The 27,418-nt window shown below is 34.3% G+C and overlaps 2 protein-coding genes and 1 long non-coding RNA gene across 4 annotated transcripts; 2 read left to right on the forward strand and 1 right to left on the reverse strand.

The window, feature by feature from the left end:
* Positions 1-210: 210 nt before the first annotated feature.
* Positions 211-27,277, reverse strand: bdg (sodium-dependent transporter bedraggled). 2 transcript variants are annotated; one of them, XM_081986855.1, is made up of 15 exons: positions 27,010-27,277; positions 16,815-17,382; positions 16,511-16,758; positions 15,512-15,927; positions 15,196-15,415; positions 7,753-8,192; positions 6,386-6,585; positions 6,193-6,330; positions 5,909-6,131; positions 4,382-4,539; positions 4,061-4,315; positions 3,778-4,008; positions 3,524-3,724; positions 1,227-1,250; positions 211-1,156 (listed from the first exon to the last, which is right to left on the reverse strand). In XM_081986855.1, the coding sequence occupies exons 2-15, from the start codon at positions 17,355-17,357 to the stop codon at positions 509-511; spliced, it is 3,945 nt and encodes a 1,314-aa protein (XP_081842981.1). In that variant the 5' UTR covers positions 17,358-17,382; positions 27,010-27,277; the 3' UTR covers positions 211-508. The 2 variants fall into 2 exon arrangements, with proteins under 2 accessions (XP_081842981.1, XP_081842982.1); XM_081986856.1 differs by lacking the exon at positions 1,227-1,250 and having other exon boundaries at positions 27,010-27,275.
* On the forward strand, positions 625-8,215 carry LOC145733888 (uncharacterized). The gene is made up of 2 exons (XR_014179291.1): positions 625-765; positions 2,473-8,215. It is a non-coding gene; the product is annotated as an uncharacterized LOC145733888 (long non-coding RNA).
* LOC145733885 (uncharacterized) lies at positions 11,314-12,090 on the forward strand. The gene is made up of 3 exons (XM_081986924.1): positions 11,314-11,452; positions 11,500-11,740; positions 11,791-12,090. Exons 1-3 carry the CDS (start codon positions 11,408-11,410, stop codon positions 12,012-12,014), a joined length of 510 nt encoding a protein of 169 aa, XP_081843050.1. The 5' UTR covers positions 11,314-11,407; the 3' UTR covers positions 12,015-12,090.
* Positions 27,278-27,418: the final 141 nt, after the last annotated feature.

Consider the following 27,418-nt stretch of genomic DNA (forward strand, 5'->3'; position numbering starts at 1 on the left):
GTGGTTTTGCGGTGTACAAGTGGCAAGTATCTATAGAAAGGAAGTGTGTAATTTTTGGGGGTCCTTTTCATATATGGATGTTAGGTACCAATGTCGTAGTTAAGGAAATTGCTACGCGTAACGCATTTTTACGCTTTAAATATTGATTTTACTATAACTGCAATCCATGTGTTTTTAATCTTAATTAACTATTGAATAAAATTCACTAGATCACCAATAAAAAACATTTATTGTTAAGAACGCCTTGTTATTTTTGTAAATGATATGTACAGATGGTTTTATAGAAATTGTTATTAGGTCTTTCATATAATAAACAAACAATACAAAAATATATCATACAACAAACTTATAAAAAGAAAATAAATTATACACAGCCTAGAAACTAATATTGCAAGAAGAACACACTACACGCAATCCAGTCTTACTTAGACATCAAAAAGTAACTTTTGAATAAATAGTTTGTAGTAGCAAAAACCCAAAAATCGTGCTAAAACTCGTACACATCTACCTATATCACAGATATGGCACTGTCTTGTGCTTTATCGTCTTGATTATCCAAAACGACACTGTCAATAATCAGTGACGTTTCCCCTATAGGAGCGGCAGCGTCCACCAAATGCTCGGCACTAAGTGAAGCTACTCCGTGCTCAGCAAAATTCTCCTCGTGAGCTGGAGAATTACCAGGAGATCGTACTCGACTTCTTCGAAAGCTGCTCCTAAGTATCGAAGCTACTTCGGCGGCTGTCAAAGCATTGGGTGAGGACTGTAAGTTTCTCAGACGTTCCAAAGTAGATAATCTGGGTGGAGCATCAGTGACGTCCGCATTTTCAGTAGTTACATTCATTTCCACAAACACCGCATTGTAATCAGGTGGAGGGGGTTGAGTGACATTTTGGACACTCGGTCGACTTCGGGAAGTTCCCGCAGAACTACCTTCACCCAGTACATTGGCTATTCTGCGCATGCTTCTTCTGATACTTTGACGCAGAAATTTGGCCAATCTGGCACCGGTGGCGGTGGTATAACTTGGTGGTGGGGTGTATTTTGGGGGCGGATCTTCTGATTGAGAATTGGCGGTATTTGGGTTTGATTGATCCACTACTGGTGGATCTTCCATGTGCTCACCTAATGGTGGTCTGTAGAGCAGCTGAATTCTCTGAAAATTTCATAAGTTGTTAAATGTTTATCTGGTAAAGTGCTAATCTAAATTATTTTATTATACTAACGTGAATTGAAGGATCATCTACTTCCTAAGCAGCAATAGAAAGTAGAACATAATGAGAGATAGTTTTAAACTAAGTTACTGTTCTTGCGGACTGAGTTTACCCGTGCGTCTTCCCCTGTGATTTAGAAGTAGACAGAAAGGGTAAATATCTAAGTGAATGTCTTCCAAAAAAAAAACATTTACTGATTAGCGCTTCTATTTCAGTCATTGTCAGTTTGAAAACCATCGAAATTTATTTGATTTGTTTACTATTAATTTTTTTCCGTTTCTTTGTGTTGTTAATCATTTATAAAGTTTTCTATTTATCACACCACCACAGTTCTTTTAAGAGCTATTGTTTCTACGCTTTTAACATTCTGTAAGTACTTTCATAATGTTATTATTAATATTTTAATTTTTTTTATGTCGGCTGTCACGACCTAACCAAAATTGGCACAATTACTAACCTGTTTTGAAAAAAAAGTGGGTGTGTCTATACAGGGTGGTTCAAATTAATTGTACGATAATTCAAGAGTGGAAAGTACATTAAAAATAAACTCCAATGTGTCATATAAACTGTAGTCAAAAAGTGCCCCCTAGCGGAGTTAAAGCACCTTAAAGGTGAGCCACTAAAACCAGCCTGTTTTATTTTTTATTCCCAGACGAAAAAAATTCTTGAAATTAAATTTGCCATGCGTGTTCACCATTTTGAAGTAATCATTTATAATTTTTTTCAGTTTTTCAAAATAATCTGGACAAATACGAGGGCTGTTCAAAAAGTTTGACAGCTTTAAATTTCTTTAAACCGTAATTTTAGATCATTCTGATGGGGCACGTGTGATAGCCCATACTTTTTTCTAAGAAAGGTTTGTTTGAACATTTCTTTTTATTTTGCATAGTTTTTCTAATACCGTCATTTTTATACGCTAATCCATAATGAAAAAAAATAGTACCTGTCCAGATTATTTTAAAAAATTGGAAAAAAAAACGCCAAATAATTACTTCAAAATGATGAACAAGCATGCCAAATTTCATAGAGTTTTATTTTAGTTTATTAATAAAGATAATTTTTTATTCTTGGTGCATATACTTAAAGCCCATTAGCTCCGAAAGGGGGCACTTTTCAACTTTTGGGCATATCACACTTTGGCGTTTATTTTGTATGTACTTTCTACCTTTCAAATATCCTACAATCAATTTGAACCACCCTGTATTATGGTTTTTATTTAGCCAATTCGGAATTACTTACTATTACAGTATTTTTTTAGGAAATGCCTGGAAAAATTCTCCACAGACAAGCCCAGCAGTTAATTCTTAACCTTTATGAATATTTTGAATTGGGAAAAACCAATGGAGGACCTTTAGAAGCTTTATCATCTGTTCAGGAAGAAAATAAGAAATTTTAAGACCTTACATGTTCTTACTGATGTATTTTTTTTGATACTAGAAGGTTGCAGCTGCTTTGAAAATTTCCCGCAAAACTGTTTATTTCATTCGGAAAAAGCAAGCAAGTAATCTTATGATTTCCTCACCTAGAAAACCTAAATCGACGGGTCAAGACCACTGATTTATCTGAAAGCATTAAAATGGATGTTTGAAATACATTATATGATATGTACAACGATAGTATGTTAATAATAGTAAAATATATCTATTTTTGTAAGAAACATCTATTAACATTTCATTGTTTCCAAAGACTGAGATTTTTGGGTTGCATTATAGATTTTTCATAAAAATTTCTTGAAACATATTAATAATAAAGTCATAGAAAAAATAAAATAAGCGTCTAAAATGTTTTCCAGCGGGTTTAAAATAAAATAAGTTGATTGCAACCTGCAAATGAGATATGAGATACTACAGCATCACTCAGAATGTCTTATTGAATTTTTAATTTGTTGTATTTATTTTAGAGAAACATGTAACCATCCAGAACCTAAATCAAGATCTTAAAGTCAAAGAAATACTACATATTGGTGATACTATCTGCGAATTTTGGTAAATAAATTGGGTTTCAAATTTAGACGGAATTCTATGATCCAAACAGAGACTTCTCATAAATAAAAAATGTTATTTCGGTCAAGATATTTTTGATTTGCTTTGGTATAAGGTTGTTTTAGTGCAAATTTGCAGCCAAAGATCTCTACTTTCTGACTGACAATACACGCAAAATTTTAACCGTGACGAAGCTTTAGACATGCCCTTTTCTATAATATGAACACAACAGGTTTGTTGACGAAAACTTGATTTGATTCATATGATTATAAATGACGTAGCCTTCGTGACGCACGGGTAAACTCACTCCGCGAAAACTGTACATACTTCTAATATATCGGAAGGTCCATTGTTCAAATACCGATAGCTTTGTATGACAGCAACAAAAGGGATACAAAGAACGGGCAAAAGCTGCATCATCGATCCAACCTGTCTCGCCCACAAAGGCCAATAATCCGCGAACGGTGCATGATGCCAAATAAACATGTCTCGAAAGTTCCCGTTCTTAAAGGTCGTAATACACAGTATCTAAAAGTTTTCCCATTAGTCAAAAGTAAAGCATCCATTATGGAGCAAGTTACAGTAAGTGCAACAGGCAGAATAACGTTCCAAGTGAAGGAGAGTAGTGGCGGAGCCCAACTTATCAGGCAACTATGGCTATTTTGGTTGAATAAGGCGGTTACTATGGTGTCTCCACTGTACGGTCTTCCTCTAACCAGAAACACAGCCATAATTTGCATTAGCAGAACGATAGCAAGCCACCAAATACTTCCTAAGGTGTAGTCCATAAAGTATACCACGTAAATACCCAGCTGAAATATGTTTTAAGTCCAAATGTTGCAAATAGTTTTTCCAATTATTTACCTCAGTGGCCATAGGAAGACCCAAAATAAACCCACAGGCACAACTAAAAAACGTAATGGTAGACTCCCATTTCTTCAATACTTTCGGTTTAATAGCCATAATGCCTGTGATGACGCAATGCCAAATAGCCAACTGTTGAGCGATTCCAAACATGATAAAGATGAAATAGGTCAATACAGCCCAAAATGGAGATACTTGATCCGCGCCCAATACGGCGAAAGTTGCTGGTAGAATTTCAGTGGCCAAGCGTAGAGCCTGCGACCAAAAAAGTCTAACTATTACGCAAACTAGTGCAAATTTCAATACGAAATGTCAAATTACCTGATATCCGCTTTCGTGTATGGCCTCTGAACCGGGCCTGATGACTTTTTCACCCAGTATAAAGGAATTATGTCGCATGTATCGTATCGGTGTATTAGAAATCGAGGCTGGTAATGGATCCTTTACGTGCCTTAAGAATTGATATGATGACATCCTTTCTGATAAGAAAATTTTCATTACATAATTAGTAAATAACAGCAACAACACATTGTGCATTTTCAATGGTTTTACGGGGTACAGAGAAAACGGTAATAGATAGAAAAAAAGTAGCATACGTGTTCTGATCTCTTTTTCTGAGCTGAGATGATTGGCGAAAAGTGGGCGGCGCAAACTTCTTTTGTTTCAAAGATACGGGGGGCTTTTGAAAATTGGCCATTTTGGAACCCCCTCTGTATTTCATTTGCTATTAAAGTTATCAAAAAAGGAAAAATGGTTTCCGGTAGAAGTTTTGACGTAGAATCCAAAAAAAGCGTTTCCTTAACAAAAAAGTGCTAAATAATATGTATAAAAATACCCACAGTCGAAACAAAATTTGGCTATGTTCATATTAACATGTTACATGTCGTTTATAAACAATTTTTTCAACTTCTACCTTAAAAATAGTAGAAAATAGAAATGGCCACTTTTCTTATTAAAGTGACGGTAGAACTGTTTGTAACTTAGATTTTTAATAAGATTTATTAAAAATATTTAATTTTCTGATGTGTTAGTTTATTTAATTTCCGATTTGGTTTGGTATTTTAGATATTGGCCTTTTTTTAGCTTAGCAAAGGTCTTTTTTTAAAATAACAGGATTAACCTCTACTAACTTATATGTTGTAATACACTATTGAAAAGGTATAAATCAACAGAATTAAATGACGTAAAAATATATAGGATGTTCCATTTAAAAAAATGTAACTTACTGTCATATATCAGAAACTAAACGGAATAGAAAAAAAACTGACTACGCCATTGGATTCTACATGAAAACTTCTACCGGGAACCGTTCTTCCTTTTTCGATAACTTTAAGAGCAACTGAAATACAGAAGAGGTTAAAAAATTTACAATTTTCGAAAACCCCCCGTATCTTTGAAACAAAAGAAGATTGCGCCGCCCACTTTTTGCCAGTCATCTCAGCTCAGAAAAAGAGATCAGAACACGTATGCTACTTTTTTTCTATCTATTACCGTTTTTTACCTCTGTACCCCGTAAAACTATCGAAAATGCAGCACCCTGTACAGTTCTGACTTAAGATTAAGACAATTTTTAACATACACTTTGAGATATTTTAAAAACTGTATATTATTGATTTTTGACGTTTCATATTTGTTAAACACTGTAATAACAAGAAGTAGACTAAATAAAAACTTTAATATTCCTGTATAACTGCATTACAGTGTTTATTTTCTAGCTATTTATAACCTGACGCCTTGCTATTTTCTGGGATCACAAAATCGATAAGCTATTGTCAAGTTAGCTGACCTAATTAAGTTTCCAAACAATAAACAATTTACCAAAAGTAAAAACTTCATCAGCGAACTTACCAAAGGAACTAGGGTAATAACTGTATCCATACGACTTGAGTATTTGGATGCAGGTATTAGCAAGAAAGGCAACCAGGAGTAAAACAGAAATAGTGATCACAGCAATTAGACTAGAGTCACGTTGTAGTAAATGTTTGTGCTTGTTATGTGATGCAATTTGCATTATGGCGGCTCCGAGCAAGCCCCAGGTTAGGAAGGTTTCTTGTGCAGCAGCCAACCAACTCTACAAAACAAAATCAATGTTTCAACAGCATTTAAAATGTTTTTTTTTTTTGTAAATTTACCCGGGAGTTTAAGAAAAATTCACCCCAAGACGTTTCGGGAAATATGATATTCACAAACTCAGGGGGCATCAGTCCTAGAATTTTGGCACAGAGAACGAAAGTTCCAAAAACTGGTAGCAACATGAACACGTAAATGACCTAGTGAAATAAACTAGTTTTGATTACTTCGTAAAATAGTGTGGGGTTTTATTACCTTCCCGTAGGAACGAAGGCCTTTACTAAGTGATACAAAAACTATCATCCAAACTACGGCTAGATTAAAAGCGGACTGAAACTTGATGGTCCCGTAAGCTATGCCACTGGGTAGATGGTATCTTTGCAGCACGACACCACTAAAATAATCAGGTACCGTCTCGGCTAGCTTGTAACTTCCATTAAATGGTGGCTGAACATCTGAAAAAAAACAACACTAAAATTAACTGCTCATTAATAGTTATTTTGATTATTAATCGTTCATTAATATAAGAGTTGGTTACAACATTTTTCAGTCCACTGTAGTTAATAATAAATGTTTATTATTCTAAGAAGTTTGAAAAAACTAATTGTCAGTTGTATAGGCAATACGGCAAACCGAAATCATAGGCACCCTTGACAATGACAGTGACAGTTGGTTCTGTCGTTAATGGTGGATGTCAACTGAAATATGCGTCTATTTCTCTCTGTTTAATACAAATAAAATAGAATGGAACTATACTATGAGACCTATTTGGTTGCCTTTGATAAAATCGTGCATTAATGTAAAACTGTGCTTGTCAAAAATTCCAATATGGCGGGAATAGTGATGACAGTTTGTATTGTGGAAATTGAATTTTTTGAGGATTAGATGAATTTTTACGGTTTAAAATCAAAACTTGAGGTTATTTGCGTAAGTTATTTTGATTTGCTGCCGTTCATAAGTTTTTCAAGCCACATTGTAACAGCAATTCAGGAAAAAGCCCGACCGTGTCAGGTTTTTACTTTACAAAAAACTGGATCTAACTCTACAGTGGTTGAACACTTTGAAGTGGAATGATTTTACTCCAACACTAAACTCAATGGTAAGTACAAGTGCTTTCTAGTACAGTAAACTTATTAGGTAGTTGCTACTTGCACAGGTATGTAAGTTACATTTTAAAGCATCCTTTATTGTGAGAGCAACAAAAATAGTTTTGAACGAATGTTCTTGGTAATAACATAAGAACCATTTACCTGTTTTGCTTACCTAGTTTCAGGGATTTACAGATTTTCTTACATTGAACAGTGTTTAAACTAGTTTGCTGTGTGTTGTACTTTCCAGGACAAATGTTCTAACCAATTTGTTTAGGCTGGACTTGATTGTGTATAAAAAAGCTCTATCCATACATATCTGGATCAGAAATTAACCCTTTTTTGATTTTTCACTCACAACTTGCAATCAACTACACAAAACAATAAAAAAAAAAACATATTTTTTACTGCAAAGTGACATTTTAGGCTTTCTAGTATAGAGGGCGGTGGACTCATTAATGAACGATTTTGTATCCGTTATCGTCCATTAAAAAAGCTGTTAATACATCGTCGACTAAAAACTATACCACAAACCTTTTCGATAATACAGGAACGGTTCAGCCCATCTGTACTTATCCAAAGCCGTGATGAAGGAATCCCGAAAGTACACAAACATCCACGACACACCAATAATGCTATACAACCCAGTCAGGGCCTGTGCAACAAGCAGAGACACTCCAACTCCTTGAAAGAGCGGCGATATCCTCCACATATCAATCACTCCAGTGCCCAATTGTTGTCCGAGGCAAAGCTGTAGAGTGAACAGTGGCAGACCGAAAACGAGGGAGAGTAGGATGAATTGGAATATGAAATTAGCACCAAAATGGATGGTCAACACTGCGAAACGGGAAACGTTGAACAGCCCCAAGGTGCAACCTAGACAGGCCATCATGGAGCTCATACTGTGAGGCCATTTGCCTAGAGGACTTTCTGCTTCTGGCATTTCGTTGCTGGTACGGTGATGGTCACATGACCTAAAAAGAAAAGCTGTTTTTAGTAATTTTTTTAACTCATTCAGTCATTAATCTACTAAAAGGATACACAAAATTAATAACGTGAAAACCCAACCAGGGTAGACAATAGATTTCCTAGTAGTACATTCACACTATAAAATAATAATTACTTATTATCTTCGGTGTTATTAATAAGTGCATTTTGACAGGAAAACATAGTAGCATTAACAATAGAACAAACCACTCTGTATAAGGTTGATATTCATAATTTAAAATGTCGAAAATTTGATCACAGTTAACTTTTACTTAATTAAAATATTAATTTATGTCGTGCCCTAAAGTTAACTCACCGCATCAGCTAGAAAACGTGATTCCATAAGTTTTTTACTCACGAGTTAGCAAATCGTGCCTATTGTTAAGACATTCCTCATATTCAATATTAAAACAGTAGAAAGTAAAAGGTAAATACTTGAAAGTCAATAAGTTTGATGAAATGCTACCAAAACCAAACTTTGAAAAAAAGTAGTCAACAAAATCAAATTTTTATGTTTTACCCTGTATCTTCCTTAATCTTGCTGACTAAAATCCACATACACTACACTAAAGACAAATTTGTAACTAGAATAACTTTGTTTACATATTTGAAACATTTAATTATAACTTTGTCTGATAATGAATTCTACTATCTCAGGAGTATTAAGTGGCATATTGTACGATTTCAAAACAAAAGTAGACACGTGTGTCGCTAATTGAAAAAAAAAGGTCAGTCAGACATTTTTTCAAAGGAAAAACGCGATTTTTATTGATTTTAAATAAAAAACTTGGTTATTGCGTGACTGGACCACTGCCCTATTGGCGTGTTTGACCGCCACTAGTAGAATTCTACAATTAACATAAGAAAAATCAATAGTGCTGAAAGGTTACTGCTAAAAATATAGGACAACCTTTATTAAAAGTAGAAAAAGTAGATTTACCCTCACACCTTAATAATTCATAGAAAAGTTTAAAACTAATTTTAAACAGGCTTACCAACTGGTTTAATTCAACCAACCAACCAAATTAATTCATTTTTTATAATATTATTTAATTTTTGTTATATCCAGTAAACAGGATATGCAAAAAAAACAATAAAAACTAAAAGTTGCGTTATTTACTCCACTTTGGTAAAAGTAGGATTTCCACGTTTTCTTCACTACCGTTGGCACCATTTTAAACACTAAAATAAATGATTACCGCAATTCATGCTTGTCTAAACACCGATAATCAAACTAGAATGACGGGATTAACTGTAATCAGTTGCAGATGTATACCACTACTAATTTTAACTGTTAATGGAGACTTTTATGATGCAGAGAACCATCTGCTTTTAGAGGTCTGGGCAAAGGATACCTAGGACAGTAAACATTTAGAATTCATTACACACTTTTGCTAAAGTTAATTAGATATCGAAGACTGATTGGATCTTTCAGTAAACGATAAAATCTTGTTGGATTTAATGATGGTTTTTAATTTTTAGTGGTTTAACGCAATAAAATTGTAAAGTAACGCCCGGTGGCTACCAAATTACAGTTATGAAGCAATTACGCTTGTTTAGACATGCACGGCACATTACTTCGTGTGTGCTGTATAATAATGTGCTTTTTGAAACAGTTTCATAGTTTTATATTAATTTTAAAAATCAATTAACATTTTCTAGCTGACACACTCCGTGTTATTTAGCTTCAAAGGGCAGGAGGTTTGAATGCCAATATCCTCAAATTACGGCGTCAGGTGAGGTCTAGCACGAGAAATTTAATTTATAGACCAATAAAATCGCTTTATTCGTTGGGGTGTTAGTAAGACACTATTAAGCAAAAAATAAAATGTCAAATAAAAGTCAACTAGCATTTGTGCAAATATGTGTATCGCAACCTGATCCTATCTACTATAAGTGTGACCTTTCAGCGCTAGATTTCCTTTATATGGTAAATATTAACACACTTTAACAAGAATTGATGGTTGTTTTTCATAAATAAGTCTGCTAGCAAAATTTTATGTCTCTGTCTGAAAATTAGTTCAAACTGGAGTTCCTTAAAAGCGTGAAAGTCAGTAAAACTTGATTACTCCTCTTAACATTCTTCATAAAATATCGTACTCCTAGAATTTTCTGTACAAATACTTTAAGGTGTTTTATAGGAAAAAAGCTACAAACTGGTTTAAACTAGTACCTTCTAGCCATAATTTAGTTATGAACTGCCAAAATAGTTAGTTAGTAAAGTTAAACTTAATTACCAATAAAGTGTCCTTTATCTGTAATGTTGTGAAACTTGCTTCGTATCAACAGAATGTATAAAGTTTTTAAAGCGTGGAAGTAAAAAACTTTGACGTTAATTTCAAGCTTCAAAACTAACTACCAAACATACACGTAAATTTGACTGTCCAGTTATCTCTTGACAAATTTGAGCGTGACAAAAGTGTACAAATGACTACTTACATTTTTAAAATGACACATATCCTATAAAAGCACTTCATTCTAGCACTAGTGGTGTAAAATTTGTCATAATCCACCGACTGATCACATGTCTAATTGAAAGTCAAAAAGTATCCGTCTTCCGTTTAATTCATTCACGATTTTGCCATGGTTCGTCCGTCAAAACTACCAACATACCGTATTACCGACTCACAAACAATAACAAAACTCGTTGCACATAAAACAAAATCGAGTATTTGCTGGTGGAGGAAACTCACCGTTAAGAGATCGGTGACCCGGTATTCCACTATTCGACGATTTTTCTTCGGTTAAGTTGATGGAATACCCAACCCGTGACTACTTTAATGTCGCCTGCACTTGACTACTACTTTAATGAAGTTCATTTTTTTTTTTGGGTCAAGATTTATGGTTTCTCACAGTAAAACCTTCGATCGTGGATTTCCAAATTTCGAGTAAATTACACATCCGTTCGGCTATGCCAAGGTTGTATGCGTAACTGGTAGCAGATTTTTGAAAAACGTATATCATCTTACAACATTCTATAAAATACGCAATAACAATTAAACCTTGAAACCACAAGAAATGAATAGACCGGGTGGTCATTCTTGCGTTGCTTTTTCATGCCGGTAACAGATATTCGACAAATGGATTTCAAACTTTTTTGTGTTTCAGTCATTGCTCCACGTACAACAGTTTTACGGATGTAAACTACCTGATCCCACAAGTTCTAAGAGAAAACGTCACAATTTGTGACACTTGATGCAAAATGCCAGATCTACCTCCTCCAGTGCAGGTTTCACCCTTGATCAAAGTACTCCAATAACAACAAAACAACTCAAAACAGTAACCTTTTCTCAGTTTTTCAGATATGCATTTCTTATTTCAGGAATATTCTACGGTGCCTCCAAGCTGCAAGCTTTAAAAGCGTACGAAGCAAGCAAGGCTGATGAAAGAGCTAGGAAAAAAGTGGAAAGAGAGGCCAGATTGGTGCAAGAAAAACGAATGGCCGCTGAACGTGATTTTCAGCAAATCGTAGAGATATTCAGACCACCGCCAATTCCAGATGATGTTAATGAACCACCCAAATTAGTCTCTGAAGGTGTAAAGCGTTAAATATAAAAATTAAAGTTAACGTGGTTTTCTCTTTAGAAAGATGTGAATCGCGTTTTGACAGTTTGTATGACAACGATAGCGTTGGAGGTGCTGAATGTCCAGGATTAAGAGAAGAGTCTTCTTCTAACATGTACGAAAAACCATTAGACTTGTCTGGGGATGATTTCTTGGAAGAAAATGGTTATGTCATTAAGGAGTTCGATGGAATACCAGTGTTGCCACCTGAAGACCGAAACTGTAGAATTCCTCCTGAATCCTGATTTGTTGTATATACAGGGTTGTCTAGTTTTAAGTGTCAATAAATAATTCACCATTTGATAGCCAATCAAAAAATAAGTTGACTTGCATTGTGTCATTTTTCTGAAAAACGTTTCCTAAGGAAGATACAGTCCTCCAAATTTCCATTTAAAAAATCGATTTATAGTTTAAAACTGAACATTCAAGACTTGTGAAAGTCCAAATTTGTACTGAATAGTCTAAAAAGTTTTTTACTACTAGGAATGGTCTTATGATTCGTTTTTTCAGACTGCCATCCTGGTTGAGTATCTGAAACTGGCATTCAAGAACTAAAAAAAGTCCGGAAATCAAGACAAAGATTGTATTGTGCATGAAACTCATTTTTTACTACTAAAAATAGTATAAAAGTTGACTTTTAATGCTAGAACTGACTTTACTAGGACTAAAAAGAGTCCAAAAGTATATTTTCAAGACTTTAATTGGTGTACAACTCAATTTTCTGGACTGGACAACAAGTCTAGAAGTAAATTAAATTTTCGGACTATTTTATTTCTAAAAATTAGTTCTTAAGACTATCATTATAGCATTTGGTACCAAAATTTTTTACTTTTATTACTAAAGAAACTTGACTTTTGGAAATAGTCTTAAACTCGATTTTTCAGTCTTAAAAAGCACTAAAAACAGTCTGAATTTCTTAGAGATGCTACAATTTATTGCACCTATGAGTGTAGAAGTCAATTTAATAGTGAAGAAGCTTGAAATAACATTTTCAAGATTATGGTCAGTGGACAAACTGGCTTTTAGGCCTGATAAGTCAAAAACTTTGTAAAGATAGTCTTGAAACTCGATTTGAGGCACTGAAAACAGCCTTAAAACACTAAAAACAGTCTAGTTCATTAAGAAATACCCGAATTTTTAGCACTGAGGTGTCTAGAAGTCGATTTAATAGTGACAAAGCTTGAAATGCTATTTTAAGTCTATGAAGAATGTAAAAATTGTTTTTTAAGTTTGCTATGTCAATAACTTGGTGAAGATAGTCTTGAAACTCGATTTTCCAAGCTGAAAGCAGTTTTGAAGCATTAAAATTAGTCCAGAATTCGAAGAAAATGAAAAGCGAAGTAAAAAGCACGAAAAGTTCGTTTTCAAGACAATTTTCATGAATCTAATGTCAATGTCCTGCCTCTAAGACTATTTTCAAGACTAAAATATTGAAATTTGTCTTCAAATTATGAAAACTTACTTCAAATGCAAATTTTAAGCTTCTGATGTCACTTTTCATTAGTTCAGTCACATTTTGGGGTTCAAGTCAATTTTTAAGGTTTAAATGTATGAATTTGTAGTAACAAGTTCTTGAAAAAGTAGTTTTTATGTCTTCAAGTCAATTTTTAGTATTAAAGTCGCTCGATTTGCATGAAAACTGGTTACAAACACAATTTTTAAGCTTCTGAAATGTTTATCTTTTCTAATTCAATTTTCAAAACTAAAGTCTTTTAGTTTGTCTGGAAACTATGAAAACTGGCTACAATAATATTTTTTAAACTTCTTAAGTGAATTTTCCGTTTCCAAGACAATTTTTAAGTTGGGTTAGGTTAGTTTTGGGTCTTTGACCGTAATAACGTGTAATAAAGTGCTTGTTCCAAATTTGATCAATATTGCTCCAACGGTCTGACAGTTATGACAAAAAAAACCGATTTTTTAAACAGAAATTTGAAGCGCTGTATTTTCTTTAGGAAGCACTTTTCAGGAAAATGACATAATGAATGTCAACTTATTTTTTAATTGGCTATGGATTGGTGAATTATTGACATTTAAAACTTGACCACCCTGTATAGTTATATAATTTTAAGACTTTGATAATTAAAAATAGTAGATTGCCTAATAAGTTTCTATAAATCAAAGACTTTTGAGTTACGCCCCTCAATCACACTGCATAAATTAATTGTTTCTCTAAACAAGAACATAAAAAATAATTAGTAATTTCACACTTTCTATATCGATTAACAATGGAATTAACTTTTGTACCTTAGCGGGCTAGAAGTTTAATTTGTGGGCTAATGCAGTTGTCTATAATGAGAAAAACTGTATCACGGTTCTCATACTTTTTCTTTCTGCTTTAGAATTTGATTGTTTTCAACTTATCGTTCGGTCAAAAGCGAGAATTTAATTGGTATGTTACTAAACTGTATCAAACCTAAGCTCAATTAATTAAGCACCCATAAACCAATTGTGACTAAAGTTAGAGGCGCAATCAGGTTAGAGTGTCACCATCTTTGGTTATTATGATTTAGTTTAAATAGTCGGAAAACGTACCCGACTAGTAAGTTTAAGGAAAATCGGTTTCAGAACGGCTTCGTCCAGGTCTGCAAACCGTGAATAAGCTTAATAAGGCGTTCAACCACCAGCATCTGAGAAATAAGGAAATACCATTAGTATTTTCACCAGAATCTCTTCGAACAGTTATCAAATAGCAAGGAAGATCCGAAACCTAATTCATTCGTAAAGTCGATATTAGCCACGCTTTCTTATATCACGTTGGCCACTTATATCAATTAGCAATGTTATTACGTTGTAACCTCCAGGCCAGAATTGTTCAACGCCAAACTCATTGTCAATGGTAATTAGAGCGAGCAATTAAGCAATTTTCTTCAACCGCTTTAATTAATCCACCACCTACTTTCATTTAGAATTTTTGTTAAAATTGAAAAGCATCTTTACTGGAAAATTGGTTCACTAGACTGTTAAGGTCACTAAATTGAACTTTTGGATGGAAGGAGAAGAATTCAACCTACTCAACCAAAAATGAATTAGCGCCTATTACGTGTGCATATTGATGAGTCGAGATAAAAGGATTGTCTAGACCTGAATATTGGAAACCACAGAGTATTTACTATAATCTTCATCAATTTAGTATATAGACTAGAGTGAATTGATGGGAAATGTGGAACGAGGTTTTATTTATTAATAATGAAGCGCAGTTTACCACAAAATAATAAATTTTACCATTCCTTTTCAGTGGATAATGAATATCTACCTACATAAAGAAGATAAAATTTAATTTTGCGATAAACTTGTGTTTGCCAACACTTACCTGCTTGCTTATGTCAATTATCATAAATAGGCAATCAAATGATCATCCGAACATATGTGATCGTTGAAAAACCACATTAATAATTATTATAAAAGGAGGAAATCTACTTGACTTACCCTCTTTGACTATTATTTGTAGGGTTATCCTGTTGATTAATCCCAGAGTGAGTTCCTTCCAAATTAGGCATACGAACTTCTGTGTGATCAACACTGGAGACGGTTGCACTGGTATCTCCACTAGATGCACTTCTACCTCTTCTAGATCTTGATGATGCTGAACTACTTCTCGTTCTACTTGCCGAGCGGTGTTGATCTGCGTTACGAGATCTCGAACGATCTAAAACAAAACCAGCATCTATTATCATTTTATCACTTTAGGTTGAATATTAATGATGATCAGAAACTACGTGGCAGTCAGCACAGTTTTACTTACCTTCAGGCGTAGCCAAAGGTGGTAACCTCGAAGGAGCGCTTACTGGTCTGCCATCTTCTCCAATCACCACTCTGGACTCTACGCTACTATTCTCCAAAGTGACAGTCGGTAAGGGGACTTGTTCCAATCGTCTCATGGAACTTCGCAACCAGTTTGCACTTCTTTCGGTCCCGCACTCTGATGGTACTGTATGACCCACAGATGAAGAACTACTCGCGTTACTTTGCCTACGCATGGGTTCAACAATGACCGTTCCAGTACAACAATCATTGGAACCATGAGCATGACGTTCACGATCAACGTTATGGGACAATCGGCCGTAGTCTGATGGGACGGCGCCCAGCCCATCTGTTCCGGACGTCCGGCTGAGGGTGGACACTTGGGGGACGGTATAATTTTCGACCAGCGATATCCGTCTACAAAATGATGTTTTTTTGTTTGCATAAATCTTTTATCAAGCCTTTATAGAAATCCATAAATTTCACTTCATTTACACGACTTTTATGTGATTAAAATAACGTAATGCTTACTAACAACATTCAGTTGTTAGGAAAGAATTACCAAGTTATACAACGACTGTTTACTTTTTTCTTGCTTGGAAATAATTTGGTTTACGATGATTTTGCGAGAAATTAAATGTTTTTTTTTTTTGCAGAGGCACTGAACCAAAAAATAGAAGCATTTAAATTTTCTCTTGTGCTTTGAAGGTTATTTGAGTTCTTCATACCTGGTGCTAATTCAGTGATTTATTTTGTAGAGTAACTAAGATTTTATCACCTTTATTATCATATTTGTTTGAAGATTAACGAGTTAACAATAAGTACGTAAATTACTGTCAGGTTAAAATTAGAAACGCGTGACTAAAGTGCGTGTAAAATATAAAAATAGTTTTTTGCCTGTTTTGGTGGAAAATCTGAATATGCCTTCTAAAAGGATACATTTTACTGAACGATAAGTAGAAGATAACCCACAACATAACAAAGCTTTCTAGTAACTCACCTAATTAACCGTGGCCTTTCTCCATAAGTACCGTTTACGGAATTACTTCTAAGCGGTCGTTTCCTGTTAAACAGCTGTTTGGGTATGGCACACGCCGACGATGGCCTAAGCAAATGTCCATCCAGCGTAAAGTTACCATTGTTTTCGGTGTCGACGTAACCCCTATTAACAATCCCTGAAGCCACAAACTTCCGGTAGTTTTCTTCGATCTGTCTTAATTTGACACGCGCCAATTCCTCGTCGAATTCCTGTAAAACATTTTTTACGGTCATTAACTGGAAAACAGTGGCAGTACACCACAAACCTCTAAGGAGTGTTCCGTGTAGCTTTCTGATGAGTTGGAATCAGAGTCACAGGTATCGATGGCTTCAAGGTAGTTATCCAGCTCCCCCAAACACTCTTCAATGACATATTGAGTGTCAACGTCCAATTGCTCCGGAAAATTTCCATTAACGATATCATCAGACTGAGCCAAAGTGGCATTAAGTAGATCATCTAAATTTTTCAACACTAGCAAAGCTTCAAAATTATCAACTGGCAGTGAAGTGTCATCGGCAGCATCGCAAACGTCTAGAAAATCTCCACATTCCACTTCTTCGCCATCAATACTATCTCTTTCGTATTCCCCATCAGAATCAATTTTGATTAAAATGTCTTCTACATCAATACTATCTCCTCTAGAATTCGAACTTAAATTAGTAGACTGCGTCAGCAGTTTTTGCTCAAAAACTGGAAGTTCTGTATCGATAAGATTATCGGATTCGAAAGTTGTATCGGTTTCAGAAGTTGCCGGAAGCACTGTTGGTCCCACATGGAAGTCGATCAAATCAGTTGTGCTGGAGGACATTGTGATGATGATGTGAATTCATGACCTAGAAATAGTAACGTGTTCATTAATAATTTAGTAGGTTTCCATAACCGATAACAAAAGGCGGAAGATGTTAATATGTATAATAAAAGCGGTATAAGATTGAGACACATTCTGCTATTCAAATCCTTTTATTCTCTCAATTTTATCTTAAAAACCATGCTTATTTCACTCGATCGTTTTTCTCCAGAATTTTGCTCTAATTCACCTTAATTTAATAAATAGTATATTATGTTATTAGGCGTAGAAATAGGCGATTATTGTGCTGAGCTGAGGAATTGTCCGACCGAAGCTGAAGTCGACAACTGAGCGAATTTTCAAATTTACAATTCTGCCATAAATGAAATTCCTGCCCCTTTACTTCATGGTCTACATTTAAAGTAGGTTGTTGTTGTGGGTTTGTTGAAATTACTGGTTCTCTGATATCATCTGTGGTATTGTTCTCCATTGGTATTAAATTACAATCATTTACATCCAGAATTTTCATTGCTGTGTCATTTTTATTTCTTAAAGAATCGTCAATGTAGCCTTCTGCTACAGTTGTAGACCTCCAACCACCGTGTCTTTTCAATGAGCAAATGTCTCCACCATTATCTACAAGAAGAGTTGCAGAGGTTCGGAGAAGGCAGTGACCAGTATATTCTTTGACATCAGCCAATTTCAAAAACAACGCTATTTCCTTGGGAATACTTGAGATTTTGTGAATACCCATTACAACTCTGTGGCAAACTCCATTTTGATATTTAATGAAAAAACGATCTGTATCAATAACATCTGGATGAAAAGACAAGTATTTTTTACAAATATTTATGTAAAATTCTCCAACAATTGTAAATGTTCTGGGCCAGAATTAATTTTTCCATGTATTCAATATCTTGAATTCTCAAGTTTACCAGTTCATTACATCGACATGCCCCTGATATACCGTATATTAAAACAACCTAAAAATGTTGAATATAGGTATTAAAAAAAATCATAAATTCATTTTTGTTTCGGATCTTACCTTTATGGCTAAATACTTTTTGTCAGGTGCTTGTGTTAAAAAAGTGTCTACTTGGTTCTTGGTGAAAGTTTTAGACTTTTTAGCTGCATAGTTTTCACTTTTTCACTTTAAAAATGCTTGCACCTTTTTATACGATAGAATATTTATACTGTCTTTAATATTTAGCTCAGCTTTAAGCATGGAATATTGCGCCCACATTGTCGAACTCTTCACTTACCTTACTTAAATGGGCAAAATAGGCCAATACAACATTTTCGGTAAAATTGACCGCTTGGTGTTCTCTGGCCCAAGTGGTGAATTTATTGACCTTCCAGGAACCAAATTATTTAGCGTATTGGACGCTATTGCTGCTAAAGCAGGTGGTGTACAACTTATTTTATCACTATCACTCATTTCGGCGATTTAGGTCGCTTTACGGCTTCACTCACCGCCCTCTGTACAAGAAAGCCAAGAAGGTGCATGCCAAAAATTCCAATATGGCCGAAATATGGGATTGACAGTTTGCATTTGTTTGTATTGTGGAAATTGAGTTTTTGGATGATTAAATTAATTTTTCAAAGTCAAGACTTGGGATTACTTGCCAAAGTAATTTTTGTTTGCTATTATATATTGTTGTTTATATGTTTGTTGTTCTAGTGAAAGTGTAGTTTGTGTTCATTTTATTGTGTTATCACTATTGTTATTGTTCCTTCATTGTTCTATAATTTGTTGTTGGTTTTTTAACTTAAATTCTATTGCCTCTACAATATGCCGTCACACTTGTTGTTTGCCAAATTGTAAAAGCAATTTGGAGAAAGGCCCAAAAGTTTCCTTTCCTTTCCAAAAGACCCTGCTCGAACCCAACAGTGGTTGAAAGCTTTGAACTGGAATGATTTTACTCCAACACAATACTCAGTGGTAAGTACAATATGCTTTCTCATTCAGTAAACTTATTGCCTCTTACATACATAAGTGAGTTAAATTTTGAGGCCGCCTGCATTTTGAGAGCAACAAAGGTTTACTCTGAAGAAACAGGACAGCTTTTAGAAGTTTCATTGGCACATTTACATTTTAAAAGAAAGGTCTTGGTAATAATATAAAACCCATTTACCACTTTTGCTTACCTAGATTCAAGGATTTCCAAATTTTCTTTGATTGAGCAGTTTTTACATTAGTTTGTTGTACTTTCCAAGACAAAGGGTTCTAACCAAACTTGCTTTGGCTGGACTTTATTGGATATAAAAAGCCATATCTATACATATCTGGATCAGGAATGAAGCGTTCTTTGATTTTTCACTCACAACTTCTAATCAACTACACGAAAAAATAAAAAAAAACATATTTTCTACTGCATCTCCATAGGTTTGTGTACTACTGTACTGTATTTACTGTGAAAAAAAATCCGATAACGCCGCCATTAAAATGACATTCTAGGCTTTCTTGTAAAGAAGGCGGTGCTTCACTGAAACTTTATTTGACAATACAACAACGCAATTAGAATTTTGAATTAGTGTGCCATGGACATCACGATTTTTGACAGATGACACAGTGAAACGTAAACATAGGATGTGTATCGTTTCCTAGCCAGGTTAACCGATTAATTATGACTGGTAAATATACATACATAACGGTTACTGAAAAAATGTCATTCTCATAGAAAAACGGAGATTTGAAGCCAGAAAACCAGAGCAAATGGCCGATAACATTTTTGAAAGCCTATTTTCAAGAACCGCGTTTCGTGTAAATTCGGAGCGCGTAACCGTAATCGACAGATGACGCTAGACAGCCATGATACGCCCTCTGTTAGACAACTTTGGAAATAGCTTCGTGTTGTTATCGTATTAGCCGTGTTGTGTCAGTCCGTTTGTTTATTGTTTATATTTTGAATTTGATCACAAATTTAGCCCTGGAAACCTTCAGGAAAACTGTATTTCAGAATAAGAACATGAAAAGATTGTATTGCAGAGCCAAGCCTGACAAGCCAATCAAAGCAAAGTAAGTGTTGCATTAATTTCATCTGCTTTTTTCTAAATGCAATTTAGTCTGGATCAAGTTCTGGACATTATTTTTTTACCTCCTAGGATACGAAGTAGCCTTATTTTAGACCGCTTGACAAAAAAAACTTTATAATAATTCCTAAAATGCAAAAACAAAACATATTATACGCATTTTAAGAAAGCGGGTTACTAAAGTTTCTATTGGTATAGATATAATTTACTTCTCAAATCAATTAGTCCTAGTCCGTGTCAAAAACTACACGAAAAGTAGTTGCATTTAAAACATTATGCTTTTTAGTTAAAAAGTATTAGATAATGTTGAATGAGGTGATAATTTGCACCGCACTAACGTGGCTTAAATATTTAGCGAAATCAGTAACGGTTTAATTTGCAGTTTAGTCAATCAATAACGTTTTTTTAATTACAATTGATTGGTTTAGGTGGTTAATTGATAATTTAGCAAAAGTTTTCATGGGAGAGGTATATGACCCTTTTTAAACGTGGAGGCCTGTATTGATTATTTCATTATACTGCTCTGGTTTATTAAGCTATTTAAAAACAAAGGACACAAAAATGAGTAATGTAACACCGATACATTGCGAGGTTATTGCCGTTTTTCCCATTAGACTTTCAAATGGACCTTATATGCTTCTCGTCTATTCTCTACGTATTCTTATCGCAGACATGTAAATTCCCAAAATGCCAAGTTGTTTTCGGATTAACGTTATACGAACCCAGATCAACGACATTTAGTCCAAACAAAATAAAATAGGATCTAGTTCACTGAAATAAAAATAATGGCTCTAAAACTCGTCTATTATTAGAGGTTGTTTAAGTAACAATTGGGCAACTCTAGAAATAATTTTCTGTGTTAATTTTAAAATTTTGCAATTTTATGTTCAAATGGCATGCAAATTTACTAGACATAAATAATTTTGAATTTATAATTATTAAGTCGTTACCTGAAATATGAAAGTCGATACGAACGCAACAAGCACAGCTAATTTTAGTTCTGTTCGTCCTAAATTTTGTATTGACTAGATTAAGGAAAATTAAAAGCTAACATCCACATAACCTGACAATTTACAGTAACTGTATTAGATCACAACTAACTTTATCCAGTTCAATGTAACGTTATATTGAATGGACGACAAAATACAAACTCATCTTGAGATTAATACTTTCTTGGCCACAACAACGAATCATTTTATTTTATTTGATAGGAATCCAAATCATTAAAATTACCATAACTGCCAACAAAATAGACATTTCTATTTCCGTACTTTTAATGGAATATTTGAAATTTTCCTATGATGAGCAAAATTGCATTTTGCCGGATATCCTATCATTTTTAAATTTGTGGTTTTTGCCTGTAACTAGTAATTTGGCAATTGATATCTAATTCTGTTCTAGTACATCACTAAATTTTTAATTGAGCGTTTAATAGAAAGTTGACCTGAAAGTGAAAGTCAGTGATTTGAACAATTGGTAACAATTGGCACCATCAGTAAATCCACTTGAAAGAACACTAATCCATCAACTTGACTGCTATACTTATCTGTTCCGATCTTAACGGAAATAGATCAATAAATCTTGTTCGTCCTTGTTTGGCGAAGGATTTCATAAATGTCATTTTAGGAATTGAAAAGACGTCACGTTTAAATTAGTTTTTTGTAAAAACGTGACTGATATTTGTACCAAAAATGGTCTAGTAATCATAATCCTGCCAATTTGATTGATACAGACCGAAGATTATAGACAATTCGTGATAGATATATCTCGTCTCAAAACAATCGTTACAGCATAATTGCATATAAAAGGAAAGCATTTACCATGGCTGCATATTTTGCTTGTCAAGCTTGCTCGTTTACACAAACAACCATTCGTGCTTTTTACAAGCTGATGCGTATTATAAAACAAATTCGTGATGCGAAAACAAAAGGGGTGTTGCATCCGACATTTATCGATAATGAGAAATTTTAATGGAACGTGACAAGCAAACACCCAAGCGGACATTAGCATTAAAACCATACAACCAGTATTATTGTTTCGATTAGCGATTTTTAATAAGCAAATCGATCTTTGAATTCGATCCAACTGTTATTTTCATAAAATCTGACTTTAAAGCCATTAAGCAACCTGAAAAGGCCAAACAAAAAGTTCAATACAAAGCAAGAAGGTTTATCATCCTTTTATTAAAAAATTACTTAACTTAACTAATTAACTTTCGATTCGATTCAGCCTTCAATGAATCGATACCACATGTGAAATATCGACGGATAAGATCGATCTGTCTTACTTCAATCCCAAGGAAATTTTTGTCTTCATGGTAACCTAGATGATTATACAACGTTTAAGTCACACCTCGTTGTTTTTGATATTAAATTTTATTAATAAAATCCGATAATTGTTAAATTATTCCCGCAGTGCATATTAATGAAGTTGAAATAAAAACAAATGTCACAGCCTGTAATTTATGTTTTTGTGAGTTTGTTTGTACAATATTTATTGGTGATTGCCTCATTGTTACGACAAACATTACCTGAAAAGGGTACATTGCGCAATTTAGTAAAATATGGTAATGTTACTCCGGAATAAATACATTAAAGGCACACCTCATCTATCCATAAGTCAATTATTCAGCTCCATCATTTTAAAAGCATTTAGTCAGCAGAAGCACAGTTTGAAATGTCAGTCAGGGACAAAATTGCTTGTAAATCTAATTTGGAGTGAGAAAATGACTGTTTTAAGAACATTTTTGGAATCCTCATTAAATTTATTATCTAATAATCTGAAAAACACTATAAAATTTGGTACAGTCAAGGAAAAAAGCGATGTTAAACTTTGAACTGTCAAAAACACAGTTTGAAATGTTAGTCAGGGACAAAATTGCTTGTAAATGTAATTTGGAGTGAGAAAATGACTGTTCAAGCACATTTTTGGAATTCTCATTGAATTTCCTATCCAATAACATAAAAAAACTACGAGATGTAGTACAGTCATGGAGAAAACCGGGGTTAAAATTTGAACTGACAGGAACACAGTTTCAAAGGACAGTCAGAAACAAAAATGCCTATAAAACTCACTTAAAGTAAGAAAATGAGGTTTTAAAGGACGTTTTTGGAATCCTCATTAAATTTCCTATCCAATAGCCTGTAAAAACACTAGAAAATTTGGTACAGTCAGGGAGAAAAGTGGTGTCAAAGTTTGAACTGCCAGAAACACAGTATGACAGGACAGTCAAGGATAAAATGGCCGATAAAACCCATTTCAAGTAAGAAAATGACGTTTTTAAGCACGTTTTTGGAATCCTCATTAAATTTCCTATCCAATAGCCTGTAAAAACACTAGAAAATTTGGTACAGTCAGGGAGAAAAGTGGTGTCAAAGTTTGAACTGCCAGAAACACAGTTTGAAAGGACAGTCAAGGATAAAATGGCCGATAAAACCCATTTCAAGTAAGAAAATGACGTTTTTAAGGACGTTTTTGGAATCCTCATTAAATTTCCTATCCAATAGCCTGTAAAAACACTAGAAAATTTGGTACAGTCAGGGAGAAAAGTGGTGTCAAAGTTTGAACTGCCAGAAACACAGTTTGACAGGACAGTCAAGGATAAAATGGCCGATAAAACCCATTTCAAGTAAGAAAATGACGTTTTTAAGGACGTTTTTGGAATCCTCATTAAATTGCCTATCCAATAGCCCATAAAAACACTAGAAAATTTAGTATAGTCAGGGAGAAAAGTGGTGTCAAAGTTTGAACTGCCAGAAACACAGTTTGACAGGACAGTCAAGGATAAAATGGCCGATAAAACCCATTTCAAGTAAGAAAATGACGTTTTTAAGGACGTTTTTGGAATCCTCATTAAATTTCCTATCCAATAGCCTGTAAAAACACTAGAAAATTTGGTACAGTCAGGGAGAGGCGGTGTCAAAGTTTGAACTGCCAGAAACACAGTTTGAAAGGACAGTCAAGGATAAAATGGCCGATAAAACCCACTTCAAGTAAGAAAATGACGTTTTTAAGGACATTTTTGGAATCCTCATTAAATTTCCTATCCAATAGCCTGTAAAAACACTAGAAAATTTGGTACAGTCAGGGAGAGGCGGTGTCAAAGTTTGAACTGCCAGAAACACAGTTTGAAAGGACAGTCAAGGATAAAATGGCCGATAAAACCCACTTCAAGTAAGAAAATGACGTTTTTAAGGACATTTTTGGAATCCTCATTAAATTTCCTATCCAATAGCCTGTAAAAACACTAGAAAATTTGGTACAGTCAGGGAGAGGCGGTGTTAAAGTTTGAACTGCCAGAAACACAGTTTGAAAGGACAGTCAAGGATAAAATGGCCGATAAAACCCATTTCAAGTAAGAAAATGACGTTTTTAAGGACGTTTTTGGAATCCTCATTAAATTTCCTATCCAATAGCCTGTAAAAACACTAGAAAATTTGGTACAGTCAGGGAGAAAAGTGGTGTCAAAGTTTGAACTGCCAGAAACACAGTTTGACAGGACAGTCAAGGATAAAATGGCCGATAAAACCCATTTCAAGTAAGAAAATGACGTTTTTAAGGACGTTTTTGGAATCCTCATTAAATTTCCTATCCAATAGCCTGTAAAAACACTAGAAAATTTGGTACAGTCAGGGAGAAAACCCCTGTCAAAATTTAAACTGCCAGAAACACAGTTTGAAAATACAGTTACTAACATTGATAAACAATTATGCTTTTTGAGTTTCTACTGATTTTTTTAAGCCAGAGAGATCAAGATTTGCTGAATCACATCCTGCTGTATAACGAAAAAACTACTTGTTATACAAGAAAGCTTCTTGTGTCTATATTCAATTAACATGTTACACAAAAATACTGGACAGGCCAAAAATAGTATTTTGCATGTGGCTGTTTAGAATGCAGCCTTGAATGTGGTCATGCAAGTGACCACGCTCTGCTAAACTAGTTCTGATTATTGTTAATAGTCAAACAAAAGTAAGGTAAATATTGGTTCTTCGGTAGACTTTTAACATTTTAGTTCTTCAAGGCGAACGACAGTCGGGATTGTAATAAACACATTTGCCCACTCGAGACACTGTTTTACATTGTCCGATCAATTAAAAGAGGCTTGTCATGCATATTAAGGTTTTGAGTCGCCCTTGGTTCTACCCTGAATCTCCAGACTTCCTCTCCATTGTTAATGAATCTAACGGCAAACGAATTAACTGTTTTTCTGTGATGGATTGGATAGGCAAAGGTCAAGGTTCTGGTTATAATTCTCTTCTATGAAAAATTAATTTAAAATTTGGTGCTTGTTGGCACAATACTTTACAAATTTAAAAACTATATACAAAATAACCATAACAATTAGCTCAGGTCGAGGTGAAATAATATTATACGTCAGTCGACCTAAAATGCTTTCAAAATGTAGGCTATATCGACTCTAGGTTGTATTTTACTCGTTCTTATATTGTTCAATTCAGTGAGTCATTGTATTATTTACATTTTGCAACCAGAAACCTTCTAAAATTTAAAACAAATAATTTCAATTCACGTACGATGGAAAGGAAATCACATTTCCTAACGTAGAGTGTTTAGTGGTTTGAGATAATCAGAAATCAAAGTAATTAAAGCAAAATCAATCAATTTCCAAGTACGTTTCAATAATTCACCAAAAACCGTGAAAAATCGAGTTTTATTTCAAAATCAGACCTAGATTTTTTGCATATTACATTTTGAGACAACTATTCGTCTGCCAGTAACTAGAAAGTCTCTGAAAAAAGCAAAACTTCCTTAATTATGCTAAACTGTTTGAAATTCGAAAGTTTACAATGAGGTAACGAAAACGTGGGATCATTTCAGGAAAAGCGTGTCAATGGAAACAATAGCGGTCTATAAATACATGTGGGTACCTACTATAAGCTATTTAAAGATTGGTTTTCTATAGTGGTACTCACACACGTCATATGAATAGTGGGTTATCTGGACTAATGATGGTAATTACGGTGTTTTGCAATAGAGGCCAAATTGATTTTATACACGTTGCCATATTTGGTTGCTGATAAGTCTAATACAATGGATAATAGATAAAAAAACTGAAATATGGTTGGCAGTAATAAATTATGAATATTTTGGGTTAAAAAGCTAGAGAGAGAAGATCACAAACATCTAAAAAACTTATACCAAATCAATACTACCTGGGCATATAAACTGCCATCGTTTACCCTTAAGCCTTTAGGGACAATTCAGTAGAATTCTCAGAATGGTTACCAAACATAAAGAAATTTGTCATCTTTTACGTCCAAACAGTTTTCTATACTTTTTTTAAACAAAATTCACCATCGATAATCGAAGGTAGTAAAAAGTTCCTAAAAAACAAATTGCTATTCGATATGAACAACAAAAATCAAGTAAAGCAAAAAATGTGAAAACTACATTCCACCAACGTTATTGAATGAAAAAGTGTGTGCAAGAATTATTAACGCACAATTTTTTTGCAAAACATCACTATAGTTCACACAATGCAATTCTTCACATCGAAATAATTGAAAATTGATTTCGTTCATAGGCGCAAACTAGTCGGTTACCTGGTTACGCCAGCAAAAGGTAACATTTACCACAAACCGTGTTAACTTCCTTAACACTTTTACCATCGAAAACTTACATATAGAATATGACTGCAACCAACAAAAATCTTTCAGCTTATTCGTCCAACTGTTGGGAGTTTTTGGATAATAACTGAGTGAAACCCCACTAAATTCCCCAATAAAATCGCACCAAACTTTTTATTGAGCGCCCGTTAACAACTTCCTACATGGACGAAGTTTCACTTGGAACGCGATCACGCAAAACTCGATAGTTTTCGAACAACTTGCATAGAATTTACCTCGACCGTTCGCCGAGTCTCCGATACTGAAAACCCATATAAACACTCGACTTTGCCTGCACTATTGGGTTTGAACAACGCACAGTGGTAGGAAAAGTGTTTTTGAACGGACAATATATCATTCAGTAGATAGTTGTATTTCATTTGATTATTACTAACTAACAATCACTTTAGTTCTAGATAGAGG

This window comes from Ips typographus, linkage group LG9 (genome assembly GCF_016097725.1).
Source record: "Ips typographus isolate SLU linkage group LG9, UJ_Ityp_2.0, whole genome shotgun sequence".
Classification (NCBI taxonomy): Eukaryota; Metazoa; Arthropoda; class Insecta; order Coleoptera; family Curculionidae; genus Ips; species Ips typographus.